Genomic DNA, 18,626 nt, shown 5'->3' on the forward strand with positions numbered 1-18,626 from the left:
GCTCCAGTTCTCGATGAGATACGAGATAAAAAAAAAAAAAAAATCACTTATCTGATTGCAGGCTTTTGGGAAACATCTGCTTGTGTGGGAAGATTTTCAAAATCTTCTTTTTTTTTTTAATCAAATATATGATTTCAGTTTCACTTCAAGTTCAGTCGTCACACTCAGTTCAAGGTTCGCAGACATTAATTAAATTTCTTTCTCAGCATATGTGCAGCATGTTTCCTAAAAGCCACAGGTGGCTTTTAAAAAAAGCTCTAACAAGACATATGTTTGTCATATTTTGTTACAGCACAGCGCACTTAAGCGAGCCAGGTAGAGAACCGCAACCATGTGAGGGAGGAAAAGCTCATCAAGACTTACGGGATGACACATTCTACCATATGCATGTGGATGAACCTCTGACACTGATGCATGAACAGGTAGGTAAAAAGTTTGAAATTCAAGCGCTGGTCAGAAAGTTTTCCAGAAGCAGTTTGGTGAACAAAGGTGCGAGTGAGTCAGTGTGGCGATTCAGAAAGATGACGTAAGGATCCGGTGGAGAAAGGCCGTTCATAGTGGTGGGCGCTGGGGTAACGCCTATCACCGCACGCGCACGCTTTGTGTACACACCGGGTGCTAAGAGCTGTCAGACAGGTATGGCTCAGGCTTGATCTGAGCTGTGATTGATCGCACAGGTTCAGGTGGAGTTCACGGGAGGTCTCTGGTATCATTGGCAAAATGAGTGACAGACACAAAATAGGGTGATGGAATATTATCAGGAAGCCATTTGTAATGCGGGGCGAGCCTGGATCTCTAAGGGGTGTTGTCTCTCTGAAATGAAGTCATCCATCACCTCAACTTCATATTTGATTAGGTCATGAGTAGCTTTTAAAGAGGTAGAGAGGCTTTAGTATTGTGCTCTCACAATGTGATAACCAAAGATAGAGGCTGTACAGTAGAAATACTGAGTTTTTTAAAAGTATTTCAATAAAAAAAATACTTATAGAAGCATTTTACTACAGCAGGGTCAGTTAAACTAACAATTTATCATGTCTGTGTTTTGCAAAATCTTATTCTGTGCACATAACTGTTGTAAAGGGAAAATTCTTTCTCTCTCAAAAGCAGTGGAGTAATATGAAACACCTTTGTATCCGCCACTGTGGAGGTAAAATACTACAAAATTGACTTTACTTTCCAGGAATAAGATTAAAGTGAAATTATTTGTCGATTAATAGATTAGTTGATCGACGTCGTAATGAACCATTTTTATGACATGTTCATTTTTCAAGCAGAAATGTCAAACATTCTGTAGTTTCAGCTCCTCAGCTCTGAGGATTTGCTGCTTTTCTTTGGTTCATTCAACAGTAAAGGGGAGATTATAAGAGGTTCATTAGACAAAATAATCAATTTGATGACATCAACTTGGGGCTTAAGAAGATTTCTTTCACTATTTCATGACGTGTTAAAGACTAAACCATTTATTAGTGGTGGAAAGTGACAAAGTACATTTACTCAAGTACAGTTTTGATGTGTGTTTTGTGAGTATTTCCTTTTAATGCTGCTTTATACTTGAACTCCAGTAAATTTCAGAGGGAATGTTGTACTTGTTGCTGCACGAAAGCTTTAGTTATGCTAGAAGTTAGTTTGCAGATTAATATTATTAACATAAACTAGAATCAACAAATAAACAATGATGTATTCTCACAGACTGAGCGACCCAGCAGTATAAAGTCTAGTTAAAATAAGCCCCACCTTAACAGCATCAACCTTAAAATGATACCGTACATTAATCCAGTATTGATTATAATTAAATAATATAATAAATTACTCTGAAATGGACCATTCAGCATAATGAGGGCTTCTGGTACTTTAAGTATATTTTGATTTTTTAAAGTTTGAGTGCATGACTTTTACTTGGAACAGAGTATTTATTGTGGCGTTGCTGTTTATAATTAAGTCAAAGTTCTGAGTACTTCCACTGCCATGACCCAATTAATCCAGAACACAACTGGCAAATGAATTAATAATGGAAATAATAATTACTCTCAGACCTGGATTAAATAGTTAATAGTATATTTTCTGTTGGAATGATGCTTTTAATTTGAATACAATGTGAAACCAGTGAGAAAGGGAAAAGGGGATGAACTGAATGAGACTTAATGTGCTTTGATGGTTATGATGAGCACAAATAAATCTTTTAAATGAATCTTTTAAAATGTTTGGTAACCTTATCGTTTGCATTGTAATTATGTATTCAAATGCCAGATTGTAATTAATGCAAACATCTAATATTATTTTGAATCAAAAGATAATTGAAAAGTCACACACATGTAACCAGATTACACTGCTGAGATGTTGTTTCTGGCTATTTAAGTAATCAATTGCATTTTCAAACTAACTTCATCAAGCTTGAGCATATTTATCAGGCCTCCTATGTTGCATTTATTGTGGAGGGACAAAAAATCAGTGTATCTTGTTTTGTGTATAAAGCAGCTCAACAGCAGAGTGGCGAATAGATCATATCTGATTTTATAAGTAACGTGTTCGGATAAGTAGGATTTTCCTCACATGAATCATGCTACTCAGTCGCTCTTAAGCAATAACCAATAGTCGTGACTGCAGCGGTTCATTCATATCTGTTGGAAATCTTACAAACTTTATGTCTTTCAAACAGCGAGCAAAGCGGAAGCTGCAGGAAAGGCTCTAAAAACAAAACAAAAAAAAAAAGCCGCATGAAAAGACACGGAGCAGAGGGTGATAGAAAGCAGCAGCCCAGCAGCTCCCAGCCTGAGCTCCTGTCTCTTTTCCCTGGCCTCTGTTCCTTTAATAAACTCATGGTTATCTAGTGTAACAAATGTCTCGCTGCCATCATCAAGTCCAGGCGAGGAGGGAGGAGTTTTTAATGTTCAGTTTGTTCTATGGATCGATGTCTGCTGGCATCGCCTCTCCTCTCGCCTGCACCGTGCGTAATATACTGTACCATTACCAAACGCTTTTTACGCGCATTCCCTCCACATATTATCCACCGAAAACAGCCTGAAGGGACTGACTGACACACGTCGATCAACGTATGTTAACACTGATGGACAAAAACGGATGGTGAAAGGAGACGATTCGCCCCCCGTAGGAGGAGGAAGAAGAAGAAGAAGAAGAAGAAGAAGAAGAAGAAGAAGGTGAAAGAATAAGCCCGATTCAACATCTGTTTCCTCCTGAAAACGATCCCTAACTGGATTTTTTTTTTTTTTTTTTTTGAATAGTGAGAGAGACCGAACTACTCCGAGAGCCAAAATAAAGACTCACACACTCTCTCTCTCTCTATGCATGGACTATCGTAGACCGCATTCAGATTTCACCTGGGCACAGTAGTGAACTGCGACTCCAAAAAAAAAAAAAAAAAAAAAATGCCACGGAGGAAACAGCAGGCGCCCAAACGGGCTGCGGGTAAGCGATTTTTTTAAATTATTTTCAAAGATATTAGCGTAATATTTGTAGTTTATATTTTCTGTTATGCTTCTGCGGACAGCTAGCCTCTAACACAGGGTCCCCTCTTCAAACTTTTATCATGTGAGACCCCCAGAATAGATCCCGATCAGTCCTCTTGTCTTTAGTGAGATATTATGTGAGGAGGTTTTTGTAGTAGTTGGTTAGAGTTATATAACTAAAGTATTTGTATTGTGGGGAAGAATATACACAGCGATAGCTTTTGTGCCTTGTGTGAATTTAATAACATTGATATTCAGCTGTTTCTTATTTCACTGGGGACCCTCTGAAGCCCACTCAAGGGCTCCAACAGCGGCCCCCAGACCCCCAGTTTGGAGAGCTCTGCTGTATTAAAGTCAAATGTTAAAACAACAGGGGGATGGGAGTTGCAGCATCATAAGCTGCAGTTGAAATTAATAAGATTATTAACAAGAGTTCATTAGGATTTAGTGAAACTAAACTGATGTGTGGTTCCCCCCCCTCCCCCCAAAAAAAGAACTACAACGCGTCAGGAGCCATTTACACATCCACTGATCAGAAAGTTTTCCTGCCTCACTCACATTTTGAAAAACCTCCCTGACTGTGTTTGATTTGACCCGCATGAGTGTGTGGAGAGGGGCTGAAAGATGTGGAGCCGCTGTATCCGTAGCAGATGAACTCTGTATGAACTCTTCATAATCTTATGGACAAATGGAGAATGGGTTACACTCACTCACTCTCTCTCTCTCTCTCTCTCCCTCTTTCCCTCTCTCTTTCTCTCTCTGACACACACGCACACACACACACACACACACACACGTACATGCATACACACGCATGCACTCCATCCATGCTGTTGGCAGGGTAGAGAGGACAGGATGCGCACACACACACACACACACACACACACACACACACACACACCTCACCTCCACGAAAACACAATTTAAATTTTTGTGCAGCAGGTCTGACTTGGTGAAACCGTCCTCACGCATATGTGCAGTCTGGTGTTTGTGTGTGAGATTTAGAGGCAGTTTTGTCGAAGCAGCGGATGAATTAATAATCCTATCTTCGAGGAGGCCCCTTATACAGTTTAGGCCAGCATGTCAGCTGTGTGAATATGTGTGTTTACTTTGTCTCTTCATGATGTAATCCTGTAAGATTTTTGCCCTTTTTGCGACACTGAATCACAGCATTTCCTCTCTTCCAGAGGACACCCAAATATCCCACTAACCCTTTCTACTCTGTTTCAAAAAATGCACAACTTCTCTTATCCAAATTCACAAGGTCACAAAAATCAACATCACCCCTCGACCTTCTTTCCTGCAGTCGTAGCCTCTTTCTTATTTCATATGAATTATAATATTCCCTATAACTGCCTCATTATGATGGAGTTGGTGGATTAAAACTAGATTGATCAAGGGTGTTCCAGCGTTTGAGGATGCAATTACTTGGTTGTGGTGTGTTGAGAAGTTATCAGTCTTTATTATGGTTGCGGATGTAGCAACCAGATGGCGATTGTTCTCTGCCAATAATAGCGTCTCTTTATACCCGCTTAAGATACTGAGACCCTTATCTGCCCGGCACACTCTCAGTTTACACATACACATGTACGCACAGAGAGCGAGAGAGCGAGAGAGAGAGAGAGCCACTCATTGCCATACAGTCACACACTAAATATTTTTCCCACATTTCAGCCTCCAAAAGCCCCCTTTTCTTAAAAACAATGCCCCCAGTTTTTATTCAGAGAACTTTTGAGAAGATGCCTAAGTGATCCCTTTACACGCTCTCAGCTGCCTCGCCTGTACTCTGGTAAATGTGTCAGCCCTATAGAGAAATAAGCCTTCCAGAAGAGTTTCTTCATTGTTGAGGTAATTGTCTCCTCTTTGACAGGCACATTCATCAGTGGCTTAATGGTCAATCAAAAGTTGGCAGGCAGAGTGTTTTCATTCTTTCCTATCCACTACATTAGGAATACTTAATCAAAATGTCTCCCGGTAATGGCTGTGAAGAGTTCATGACTGACTGATCCGTTGTCTGTGCCGATAGAAAATTAACAGCTCGGCACTGGAGAGATGTGGGCCTGCAGATAAACAAATTGTGCATTAATATTTCATCTTCAAGACCTGGGATGTGCTATCAAGCGGTGGAATATTCCTGGGCTGTGTTGTCATTTTTCTCGCGTTCATTTTTTTTCTTTTTTTTTTTTTCTCCTGTATTCTTGAAGGCTCTTTGCAGCTGTAACTCATTTCACTTGATGACTTTACTGGGGTTACAGAGAGTGACGACAAATTGATTACCTGGCAGAGCAAGAATGGAGCGAAGAGAGACGCAGGCTGACAGTCATGTTATAATAATATGTTTAATGATGTGTGGAGGGGGAACAAGGAGAGAGGAGTATTGAAATAAGAGCATGGAAGATGCAAAGGAATAGGTTTCTTTTTTTTTTCTTCGTAGGGCTCTTAAAGATGCAGTATCCCTCCTGGTGGAAATAGTATTTTGCAAGGTGTTGTAAAAAAAAAAAAAAAAAAAAAACACACACACACTATTCCCAGCTCAAGCATTAATTCAGAGGACATTCGGCATCCGGGGTGCTTGTATCCTCCTCTGGGGATTGTATTATTAATAGGCATATTTGTAAACGTGAGACCACAGACGCACTAGTAAAGGGTAGTTGTTTTTGATTTACTTCCTCTGCATACATAGCCTGTATGGTAATGTAAAATGCCAATTACTCACCGGTCCAGAATAGGAGGCACTAAACCTTTGCTTTATCACTGAGAAAGACAGAGGGCTATCAGGCTACAGATTCCTGGATGAAATTTGTGTATCAGTTTTATATATGATGTAAACGTAAAACTCCTATAAGTGCATGGGATGCATTTTTGAGTGAAGGCAGCCATATGTTATTTCGCGGGCCGTGGGAGTGTTCCTCTTGCTGTTTTTTTTTTTTTTTTTTTTTTTTTACAATAGCTCTGTGCCTCAAACCGTTAGCCCAATTTGCTGTTAACAAGATAAATTGGAGAACAGACAAAGGCATTAAGTGTTGCAGTGCCAGCTAGTGACTGACAGCAGCTTGTGGGAATTGGCTAGCAGAAATTCCTCCTAAGTGGTTTGTTCAGAAAACATCCTACGATCAAGGCAGATGTTGTTTATCCAGTTTAGGTAGAAAAAGGAAGTCCATTTTGAATGACAAAAGCTGGGAGGAAAATGGCAGTGAATACAAGGGTGTCTTATCTAATTTTTTTTTTTTTTAATACCAGATTACCACTCTCTTGGATTTTATCCCTGTATTCACTGTCCTTTTGTCTGCAGCCTTTGTAACAACATTTCCATTCGATTTGCTTAAATTCATTTAACCATTGTTCTGAGTTGAGATCAAAGCGAGAATGAAACTCTCACTGGACTCAGATGTCAATATCTGACCCTGATAACCACATAATATTTATATGGAAGGTGATTTTAATAATTCTGGCAATCACGCGTGCATGACAGCTCTTATTTTGACATTCTTAGCTTCTCCTTTGATTAACATCAGGAAGTGAAAATTACTATTTGCTGTTGCATTATACAGGTTTAGTATCCAAGTAATCAAGTTCACTCTTTTTCAGTGAAATGTACAGTTGTGTGTGAGAGAATGGAGCACATAATCTAACTGCTACTCCAGAGCGAGGAAACAATATGTGAAAACAATGAGGCAAACCTTTTTTTCTCAACCTTGGTAATCATGTGATTGTAGATGAACGAATATAGTTTCAGCCATTTTTTATCATTTTGGTACTTGAATTGTAATCTTGTTGGAGCATCGGCTGCTGCGAAGCTCTCATTCATGTACTTTTCAAGGCTGAAATAGGACTTTGTGCATATTCTACAAGCTCACAACCCCTACAATAAAAAGTGAAAAGCGGCACTTCAGAGCAGATACCGTAGTGTGTGAGAGTGCTGAGCTTTTTTTTTTTTTCTTGAGCCCATCCACTGCAAAACCCTGCCTCAAATAAAGTTTCCAAGTGATATTATCATTAGTGGGCATTAAATATCTGCGTTTTTTATTTCTCTGTAGTGTATTTCTGGATTGATGTCAGCAAGGCAAATGTTTTGTTTTGATCAAATCCAGCCTTGAAATTTTCGTTGGCTTATGAGCACACCAAACCATATACTTACACTTTGTTGCAACGCTTGCAATTTTCTAACTTGCCGGCGCTCCCCATAGAGATACCCTTTAATAACTTTCTCCTCATCAGCTAGTTTTCATGCTGGATATTCTTACTACAGTTAAAAAAAAAAAAAAGGTAATGTTAAGTCAGGTGGTTTTAGTGTGATCTCATTGCATTTCCTCCTGCATGCCAGTTCGGTGACAGGTGTAGATAGCTAATAGTTTGCGAAGGCTTTTGTTTGCATGAGAGGCAGACAGGGTGGTGCACTGTCTAGGTGATAAGAACCAAGACTCCTGTGCCCTCCAGCACAGTGATCTCTCTCCTCTGCTCTGCGCTCTCCTGTGTGGAAAAAACAGCCTGTTATGATTGGTCTCAAGGCAAGTGCCTGTGCAGTGTTGCACCTCTCTACAGCAACTGCTCATTCACCTTGCCTTCCCTCTGAGACCTGCACTAGTTTCCAGGCAAATGACACAATTTGATATGCCGTTGGGGTGATTCATGTGGATAATGTTTCCATGTGATCATCACTGCAGAAAAGAGACTATTTCTTGTTATGATTTTTTATTTTTTTTTACTCATTAAGTCTGACAATAACTAGAATATTGGGAGAGTTTATTGCAAGCAGGCTAAAACTCATTATTTCTGCTAGACATCCCAAGTACAAAAGAAATTATGTTATGGTATTTTGTCCAGGTCCCTACAGATATAATGATTTACAGAGGAAATTTTTTTTTTTTTTGGGGGGGGGGGCTTTATAGCTTTGGTTGTGGATTTAGAGGATAAGAATGCAAGGCAAGCTTACAGTTAATACAGTAGCACCGTGGGCCTGGTATTGATTACACGGAGGTGGTATGGTATGTTTCTATGGTTTATGGCAAAATGCACTGCACCTCATGTGCTTTGTATTATTGTAATGATAGACAACCCCACCATAGTTTATATCTTTGTAATTTATATCATGTGCAGTTTTGTCAAGTGCACGTCATCTCTTTTTTTTTCCCCATACAGACTCAAGAAGATTTAAGTGAGGACATTCATCTTGTAGCTGTTGACCTACATGTATAGCATACATGTCGGCCATATGGTTAGGTGGTCTTTGAAAACAATCACAGCCGGATCAGGTTAACCTAACCTGAGATGTTTCTGGATAAGGCTGGCGTACAATATTTTGCTACTCTGACTTCAGAGGTGCAGCAGCTGAGGTTCATATGCTGCCTTCATTCAAAAGCAAAGTGTAAAGAAACACACCATGATATCATTTTTTCCTCTAGTTCACATGTTAAAGTTGAATTTAAATTGTATACACCGGAAGAGGCAAAATTCAGAGTAATAAATGACTATGACATTTCCCTTCAATATGTGAGCGCCACAAAAACAGAGAAAGCATTAATCTTAAGTTATCCGCGGTGTACCTGATTTGCTTCTTATCAAATCCTTAATGAGCTTCAATTAAGATTTATTATGCAAATTAACCCTCAGCTGCTACTGACTGCAGGAGCAGGAGCTATGACAATATTGTGCTAATGGTGTGATCTGTAACAATTACAAAGGTAAACTGCCTTCACAACGCATGGTCGGCGAGTCTCCGAGAGGTCAGTCCGCTGAATATGTACTTAGGTGTTGAGATGATTTGGAAATTTGTTTATTAAGTCTCGGTTTTTTTAACGTGCTGAGGTATATTTCACACAACAGCTCATATAACTGTGACAGCTATAAGCATTTCTACTGATTGTAGCTGATTTTTTTCACTAAAACACTAAAAATGATTACCATTTACTCATAAAATATGAAATGCATGAAAAATAATTAGCGGTGTGTGAAAACCAATAAAGAGAGGATTAAATACATTTCAATTTATAGAAAAAAAAAAGCAACAGAGGAAGATAACAAGACTCTTTTTATCAATGGACTCATGTAAAACACACCTTTCACTGAGCGCTGATGATAAACAAATCTCAATATGTAGGTGTAAAGCCAGGCTCAGTTTAGTGGTCACCACGGTTACGGCAGACAGCGAGGTTATGACCAGAGGAAGTGTTGCTGGACACTTTACTCGCACTGTATGAAGTTGTGAACCTTGCACCTTTTGTAACTTCATTTAGCACAAGGCTGATGGCTTCCTGACAGCTTTATGGCCCACATGTTTTATGAGTCGTCATGCAGCGCAATTACATAGGAACTAATTTGATGAATCAAGTCAATGTTCCACCGGCTCCGTTGACCTTGCTGGCCCCGTGATCTTCTGTCTCTCCACCCGGGTCAAAGTGAGGCTTTCACACTTTGTACAATTCAGTCACACTCTGGTAGAGAGAGAGAGAGAGAGAGAGAGAGAGAGAGAGAGAGAGAGAGGAGAGGAAAAGATAAAAAAATGAAAAATCTTGAACATGCATCTCTTATTACAGCCAATCAAGAATGCACTGATTTGAAATGAGCAATTGTCGGTTTAATTTTAATATCTTTGGCAAACCATCAGTCCAAATGAATCAGTTAATCAGCCAGTCAAAGCAAAAAAATAATGCATTTCTAAATTCCAACATATTGCAGTGCAGAATGATTCTTGTGTTTCTCATCTTTGCTTATGTTTATAATAGATGTTATATAGCTTCTGTGTCTGAAAATACAAAGGCGAAAATAATCACAGTTGAAGGTATTTAATCGCCATCGCACTGCAAATAAGTCCATCTAAACACCTTTAACTCACTAAATTGAAAGTGGTGGGTTTGAGAGGCTCGGCCATAGAACCAGCACCACATTAAGGATGGTGGAAAACTTTAAATGAGGAACTATTAACCTCTTCAAGATCTTTTTCTGACATTTAATGATTTTCTAAACCATCACAACAGTCAATAATATATTATACTGGATCTATAAACCAAGATGTTAAACAAAGTACTATTCATTTTACATAATGCTTCAAACAGCTACATAAAGCTTCATTTTCAAATGAAACACACACACAATAGTTTAGCAACACTTTGAATTGGTACAATTGAATTAGAAACCAACCGGCGCTGTTGGCTGGTTGCTGGCTAATTGTTCCATGTATTGTTAATGCATGCAGCGCTGTTATCTTCAATGGAAACACTGATTTGGGGGATAGAAACTCCAGCTTTCTAATTAGCGGAGCTTTCAAATACTGAATGGCTCATTTGATAATTTTTGTGAGCAGCAAACAAGTTTTAATGTCAGAGCGAATGTAAAGTGACAAGAATAAAGAGTTTGTTTTTCCTCATGGCGGGGGGTCCAGTGGATCATGCACCCTATTAAACACATTAACATTTGGCCCCCCTGACACCTCGAGGTGCAGTTTTGTTGAGGCTAAAATATGGACTTAAATAAAGAATCATAATATAGGCTCCAAAGAGAGACATGATTGCGCGGCCATGTGTTCACAAATGATTTATCTATTTTTGATTAAATTACATTACCAGCAAATGTGGGCAAATTCTGAATGATAAAATACTCTGTACAATTTACCTTATATTTGCTCAATGTATTTAACCACTGAACTCTTTTCATACTACAGCATAGGGACATACCTAACCTAGCTAGTCTTGAATTGTAACTCATGCAAAAATAAATCAATTTGGAGAAAAAAGTTTTTTATATATATATATATACACATATACATATATGTGTATAAAAAAATGTAATAAATGTTTGAAAGAAAACAAAGAAAACAAAGAGCAGGTTGATTTCTAAGCAATTGTTTAAAAAAGGTTGTACTGCATATTTCTGTGTTAGAAACTAAAACACACGGGCCTTTCTTTAATTGTCGTCTTAAAGGAAATGCCCAACATTTGCTTTGTGTTGACCTTAATCCTGTCGCTAAACTACCTCAGAGACTCTGCACCAATGCGTTGTGTTTAGAGCCTGCTCCTCAGGGCTGTGCCTGCCTGTTTGTGTCTACAGTATGTGCTGAGCTAGTCTGTTGAAACAGCTTAATTGATACTCATTAAACAGCAGTGACAGCTTAGGTGTCCGTGATGAATGTAGAATAATTCGGTTGTACTTACAACTTGATTAAGGAGAAGCACACAACATGTCAGTGTTGTAGCCTATGGCTCGGTCTGCATGCACTTACCAGCTACTTAAAATGATCAGTCTTATTGGTTGTGCTACCTGCGAGCCGCCCTTTGAGTTAATCTGTTGCAATTGTGGGTCCCTGAGATAAACAACTTCTCAAACTCTAAATGAAGGAAGTACCACAAATTCAGACGAGGATTAAAAATAGCTTACGGTTTATTTGACTTTCATTTTGATAACTTGGCGAGTGTAACACCTAGCAATAAACTTCATCTAAAATTGTGAATTATGTTGACTTTTCTTTGTGTTTATTCAGCCACAGTCTGGCATTTCCATACAATAATAAAGTCAATGGATGTCAGGCAGATGAAAAATGTGCATCTTGTATTATTTCAGTTAGAAATTAGAGGCAATTGGAATTGGTTCAAAATTGACTGTCTTTGTAATGAGCGCATGACGAATGGTATAATTTAGAGGAGAAAATGAATGCTGGGAAACCAAAAATATTATTCTGCAGTATTTTATATGCCATGATATTCCATGAAGATGAACTAATTTCACTAAATACCCCATAAAATCTACTGATAATATTTTTCTACATTGTCATAGAAACATAGTTCTCACAGTGGAGATCGGGTCATGAGGGCATGTGGCAGATACTCAAGTTATCATAATGATCAGATTTGGTGTTTTTTGGTTTTTTTTTTTTGACAGCCACAGAGAAAACATTACATTACAATCCTTATCACTTAGAGATTTCAAGGCCCGAGTAGCTTCTCGCATTGCTGACATCTGATTACACCGACGCTCCTCACTGCAACAGAAAGGGCCCTTTTCTCCATTTCGAGAATAACATGAAAGACGAGGGGGGGGATTTCCACAGAGGATGGATTTACAACTTTATCCTCACATGATTAATATTACACAGGGAGGTCCTTGTACAGGAAGCAGCATGTCTAATTATGGTCCAACTGTGTCTGACTGAGAGCAAACACGATGCCAAAGGCTGCCAGTAGGAACTGCAGCTACACATCACACACAAACGGTTCATGTGGGCGCGGGGGTGATGTCATCGTCACCCAGATTTCATGACGCTAAGACCACAACTGATTGAGCAATTGCAGGAGTCAGGCTTTCATAGCGTAGCAGGTCCAGCTGGCAGCGACCTACTAGAAACACTGTGGGCATATGGGATTTGGCTTCAATGGAACCCAGCGGGGAAGTGAACTCGCTTCTTCTTCTCGTCTTTTTCAAGGTTACACATTTCTAGCAAACACGTAATGATACCCATGACCTCACTACTGATGATAACTACAGTATGTCCACATTTGCTGTACTGTTAAGAGCAGATGCAGATTCATCACCCACCAACCCCCTCTCCCTTTACAAGAATTTCATGGATTCCATGTCCTCCCACATTTGCCTGTTCATCATATATCTCAGGCCAGACATTCAAGAGGTTGCTAGCCAGGCCAGCCATAAGTCATCCTGTCCATCAAGACGACCAGGCCGCGTTTCTCTGCTCGATTTTCAGCTGTTGCTTGTAAACCAGAACAGCATTCGTAAGATTAACTGAGTGACAGGAGGCCTCTAAAAGCAAACTATAATAGTACAATATGTTACAGTCATATTTTATGGCGTTTAGTGTGTGAGGCCAAGTATGCGTATGTGTGTAGATGGATCAGCTGAAGGGTCTAATAGTCCTGCATTGCACCTCAGGGAGCGTAGGAAAATAATGGTGTTGTGTTACCACTGTTTTTCATTAGGCTGATGATAATGACTCAGGTGTACACGTCACAGGAAACCATGGTTGGACCTGGTCATCCTCACAAGTGTACATCAGATGTGACAAGGTTATTCTTCTCATCCTTTTTTTTTCAAAGCTTGTTCTCAATACATTGAGTATTCTTTTGAAGAATATGTTTTTGTCTTGAAGTGTGTGTGTGTGTGTGCGTGTGTGTGTCTGCTTGCGAAAAGTCATTGATATAGAACTAACTGTCAAAATAAGTCGTGTTCAATCCAAAACCGTTTAAGTTGTCAAGGACACATTTTCCTCCCTCCCATATCCTGACAAACATTGAGTCAGCAATTGTCTGTTGTATTTTCAGCGCTGGTATCTCGTGCTCCCCCCCAGGCCATTTTAAAGTTGTAGAAAGTGGTCATTTTCTCTGTGTCAGTAGGAGGTCAGTGTTGTGGCAGTCAGCAAAGCTATTCAGTCTGGTGAAACAGAGTCTATTGGGAACCCTAAAGACATTTTGTCCGGCGTAGTCGCCTCTCGCTGTCTGTCTTCATGCCTGTCTCCCTGCACTCACTGCTGCTCGTAGAAAGTGTAGAAAAGCTTGAAACATTTGTCGGATTACTTCCAGATCTCTGAGCTTTTATTCAGACCTGACACACTTAAGACTACTCAGCTGTCAATTTTAAACTCCCCCATGAAATTGACATATAGGAGCCCTGTTGAATATTTGCATTTGCATACCCTTCCTCACTGTGTGGTCATTTATATATAACTCTTCTTCAGTCTGAATATCTACCTGTCCTTCTAGCTCTCTGTCTCACTCGCTGTGTCAGTGACTGACATGTCCTCCCTGCTCTGTATAGTGTATCCCTGGTAACTGTCGCCTGGGGCCCTCTCATCCCTAAAATGTAACAGAGGTCACACACAGATCATTGCTTTTGCCAAAGGCCCTGACTTTAACAGAGAGTGACCCACACTGGACAGTGGTGCAGTGGCTGGTCAGTGATGGATCTGGAAATAACACGAATATAAACTGCTCCATCATCACTATTACAAAGAGTGTGGTTGTTTTCATTGGAGACCTGGTTTGGATGAGAGGGATAGATGAGATTGGGGGATTAACAGTAGTTGAATCATAACCTGACCTTTTAGGTAAGAGCTGCACTCTTACTTCCTTACTTACACCCACTATAAGTGTATTACATTCAGTGATTGCGCCATGATTGTCTGGGTCACATGAACTGATAGTAAACACAATAATATGATTTGTTTTGATTATAATTTACAAATCACAGCTTTTAGGAAAGTCTAAAATCGTATGGATAAATTTTAGGGTGATTAAGAGAGTGAGTACATCATTTTGTTTGTGCCACCCAAATACTTTAACATTTAGCTTGAGGTCAAATTCAAAGAATTAAAAAATCCAACTGTATCGAGAAAACCAGACCAATGTACCATAATTTACATTTAGTGACAATAACTGCATTTAAAATTACTCTTTCATTTTTCTAATCATGGCATGCTTGTATCACATATAGTAGATAACAACATAACAGTCACCTCTATATGTAGATTACAGTTTACCAGCTCGCAGTCTGTTCTTTAGCTGTTGAGCTAATGTTAGCTAACATTATTTTAGGCTTGAATGTCGGGCGATCCTGATCAAGATTATTAGATTTTAAGTTCTTAGATGTATGATTTGGGTATCTGTTGTTCACTATCTGCTAGCATTAGCTGTCCTGTCGCCTTTCTGCGAACTAGCTGCAAAATTACATGTACAGTCAGCTAACGCCAGATTGTTTTTTGGCCGAGGGACTCAACGGTTTCTTTGTCAACAGTAAAAAGAAGATTTTTTTTTGCTAACTTTTCAAATATCAAAACGGAATAGTCAAAACAGAACAGTTGGTAGTGTTTCCCACAAACTATCTCTGGATGATCGTACAGCCACTGGTTTGCATGCACATTAACGAGAACAGTCAGTAGTCTCCTTAGCATCCTGTAGTTTGGCTAACTCACAAATAGACTTTATTACAGCTTATAAAATCTAAACATGAGAAGCTTGCTAACAGCTTTTATTCTGCCTTTGATTTTATGGGGGACAATTAGGCGCAGCAAGGTTGCAGTGACGGGACATGTTCAGTTTTAAGGGGGTCGTTGTCGAGAGGCTTCCTGTGGCTCAAAACCTGAACATTGCACCAAATAATTTCTAATCTCACTGTTGGTCTGTAACAACAGGATAATGGGGCATCTGACCTTGCAGGCCAAAACCTCATTAATCGAGCAACTGATGTAAAACAGTTGTATCAGTAATCACAATCCACTTTATGTGTCATAATATGCACTTCCTCTTGTGGAGTGTGGTTTGTCTCTTTCCTTTCAGCGCCACTGGTCTTTTCACCACCTTGAAAAGCTTCCTTTGAAGCCTCCTATAATCCCTGACCAGGAATTAGTCACTCCCCTAGTGAATTAGATGTTGATGTGGTGGATCTGATGTTGCACCCAACTTCCAGGGGGCCACCCTCACTCTCCCTGGGTTCATCTGTGGGCTTCTGGCTCACTGCATCTGACCACTCTTATTTTTCTTATCCTCATATGCCACAGTGAAGCATGGGCACCCATTGGTGCCATACAACCACTTGCAGAATTCTTCCCTTCATTCTGAGAACTGTGACTGAGGATGGCTTAGCAAGTGTCTGTATTCTGGTTCTTAAGGGCTCTTTCATATGTTCCTGTTGAAACATGAGAATTAAATCCAGGTGCCAAATGGACACATTCCTCTTTTAGCTAAGATCTTGTTAGGTACATCTTTAATTTGCTTTGTGTCTTTTAAAGACATCAAGATGACTCCCATATCAGTCTCATTCTCTTCACCTATTCTCCCCATTTCCGTTAGCTACAATGAAAACCAGAAGGGTTGAGAGCCCTTCAGCTAATCAGTCTGTGGGCACATGGCTGCGTGTTGATGTGCCCTTGTAATGGTTAGTTGTTTGTGGGTTTACATGCGTGTTTGTACGCGTGTTTGCATGTGGCAGTACCTTTATGTTTGCATGTGTTTCCTACATGTTCCATGGCAGCCCTCACACCCTGGCAGCGACCCAGCTGAAAAGTTCCGGTACTGTCCAGACGCATCCTTCAGGGACCTCATCAGCCCCTGAATTTCCTTCCCCTCACGCCTGAGGGCATCCATATTCATTTCCTCCTCTGATTTGGGGAAAATGATGAAAGGCTGGCTTTTTTCCAATCTCCTATTTCCTGCCAAGGTTGCCTGCATTTCAATGCAACGTAAATCTGCAAAGACCTGCAAACACGGCCCCATTTGGACATGACCAGTTCCATGTTATTAGTATCATGCATTGTCAAAAAAAAAAAGAGAGAGAGTTTCAGGGGTTGTTATTGTCAGAATTTTTGTGTGGATAATTGCACAGCACTGTATGATAGTCCTTTAGTCATAAAACTGACTCATTTTGTAATTTCTTAAGTTTCACTATTGTCTTTATTTGCTTTGTGCAGAATGCTTCCTCTGTCTCTGCACAGAGGTCTGCTTCTCATAAAATAAATATCTCATCCACTGTCAAGTTATGAGGGCTTGATGATATCATGGAGGTAACTGCACTGGTTTGAAATAAACCTGTGATTAAACTGGTGGGTGGGTATTTACTTTTACCGGAGACGGGAAATGAATGTTAATGAAAATAACAGTCACATACAGTAATAACCCTTCTCTGTAATTATTTGCATGCTTTGATGATGCCATATATACTCAACACACACACACATGCGCCTACTTAGCTAAACCTCAGGTAGACTATTAGCTCCGCTAGCAGGATCCTGCCCTCTGCTATGCACAACAGCGCTTAAGGCGGGGCAGCCCGGCCCCAATGAAGGAGCGGGCTCACAGTTGCCGAGACAACCCTAAACACACATGTACACAAAGGGAAGGCCCCACTGTGAGAGAGGATCATCTCCACCTCTGGCTGGATAAAGAGCGGTGTCGCTCCACTCACTGGAATGCAGTCCTGCCCTACAGGCGTATACAGCAGAGTGTGTATACAGTTTGCAAGCATTTCACACTAATCATTATTGATGACACACCATTTATGGAGGTTTATACTTTAAGTAACTTACCTAGGACACATTGCCCTGTTTCTGTGTATTTAGTATGGAAGGTCGTAACTAAGTGATTACAAAACTCCACCATGCTTTACTTGAAATAAGAAGTGAGATTATTTGTTCTTTATAAGAGATTACAGCGACAAAGCTGATATTTGTACCAACATGGGAATTCAGATGATTGCAAAATAATAAATATAAAATAATGATAAATGAAAGCTGACTGGATGATTTTCAGTCTGCTTTTCATGCCATAATTGAAAGTTGAAAACTGAAAACACACTGATGAGGGTGATCTGGGCAACTTTATATCACGTTCTCACTGTTTTGTCTCTTGTAGTCAACGTGACAGCTCACTCTCACAAATGGCACTTTTTTTTTTTTACCAGTGGAATTATAGAGCTCAGAACTTAGTCTGTATTGTTGGGCTCCAAATCTGGGCCACATATGATAACAGCATTATCCTTCTGTAGAGTAAGCATGTGGATACTCATGCAACTGTCTGTCATCTGAGGTCTGCGAGATGCAAAATAGCTCGTGGCTGCGGGTGTCTGATAGACCCCAGTTTCTTTTATAGTTCAGTTTACACAGTGAATGTGTGGGCATGTATCACTCCGACCCAAAAACACTTTTCCTGCTGACCAGTGCAGCAAAGTAGTTTGTGTACAGCAGCCAATGTGTCTCTTGCCATGAGGGCAGGTTATACTTTGGTGGGCAGGGTGTCACCTGTGTATTTATACAATGCAATTTTCTCCACATTCTGAAAATTAATACATTTCGTGTAACTACAGATGCTGAGCTTTGTGCTGGTCATCCCTAAACTAAACCACAAAGACCAGTAAGTCCAGTAACTTCTTCCATGACGTTGTTTTAAAATGATTAAAATTTGTATTAGGGGCTGCACGGGTCCAGTTGCATTGTGCTCATATAAGGAGCTTCGATGTTTGGCCATATGGAAAAAGCAGATTTTAAAGAGGGTGAGTAAAACTTAAGTACTGCTACGGGACACAATTCAGCTAATTGTAAACAGCTGCAGGTGATATCACCTTTCGGACTACAGACAAGAGCGGGGGCAAAAGTCCCAGTGAAAAAGCTGAGGATTTAAAGGAACACTACTCAGTCTGACCTACCGAGGAAAATATAAAGTGTCTGTTTTA

The 18,626-nt window shown here is 39.9% G+C and overlaps 1 protein-coding gene across 2 annotated transcripts in view; it reads left to right on the forward strand.

The window, feature by feature from the left end:
- The first annotated feature begins 284 nt into the window (after positions 1-284).
- Positions 285-18,626, forward strand: part of tshz2 (teashirt zinc finger homeobox 2) — a 42,054-nt gene continuing 23,712 nt past the window's right edge. Inside the window, exon 1 of one of the 2 annotated variants that reach the window (XM_087170059.1) lies at positions 285-422. Coding sequence is in view for 1 of the 2 variants with exons in the window: in XM_023392974.2 (XP_023248742.1) it covers positions 3,384-3,423 (40 nt within the window). In the remaining variant the exon portion in view is untranslated. Of the gene's footprint in view, positions 423-2,768; positions 3,424-18,626 lie in introns of those variants that run through there. The other variant, XM_023392974.2, reaches the window with a different exon arrangement.

This window comes from Seriola lalandi, unplaced genomic scaffold (genome assembly GCF_002814215.2).
Source record: "Seriola lalandi dorsalis isolate HSWRI2012SDOR001 ecotype SW California unplaced genomic scaffold, Sedor1 jcf7180002054927, whole genome shotgun sequence".
Classification (NCBI taxonomy): domain Eukaryota; kingdom Metazoa; phylum Chordata; class Actinopteri; order Carangiformes; family Carangidae; genus Seriola; species Seriola lalandi.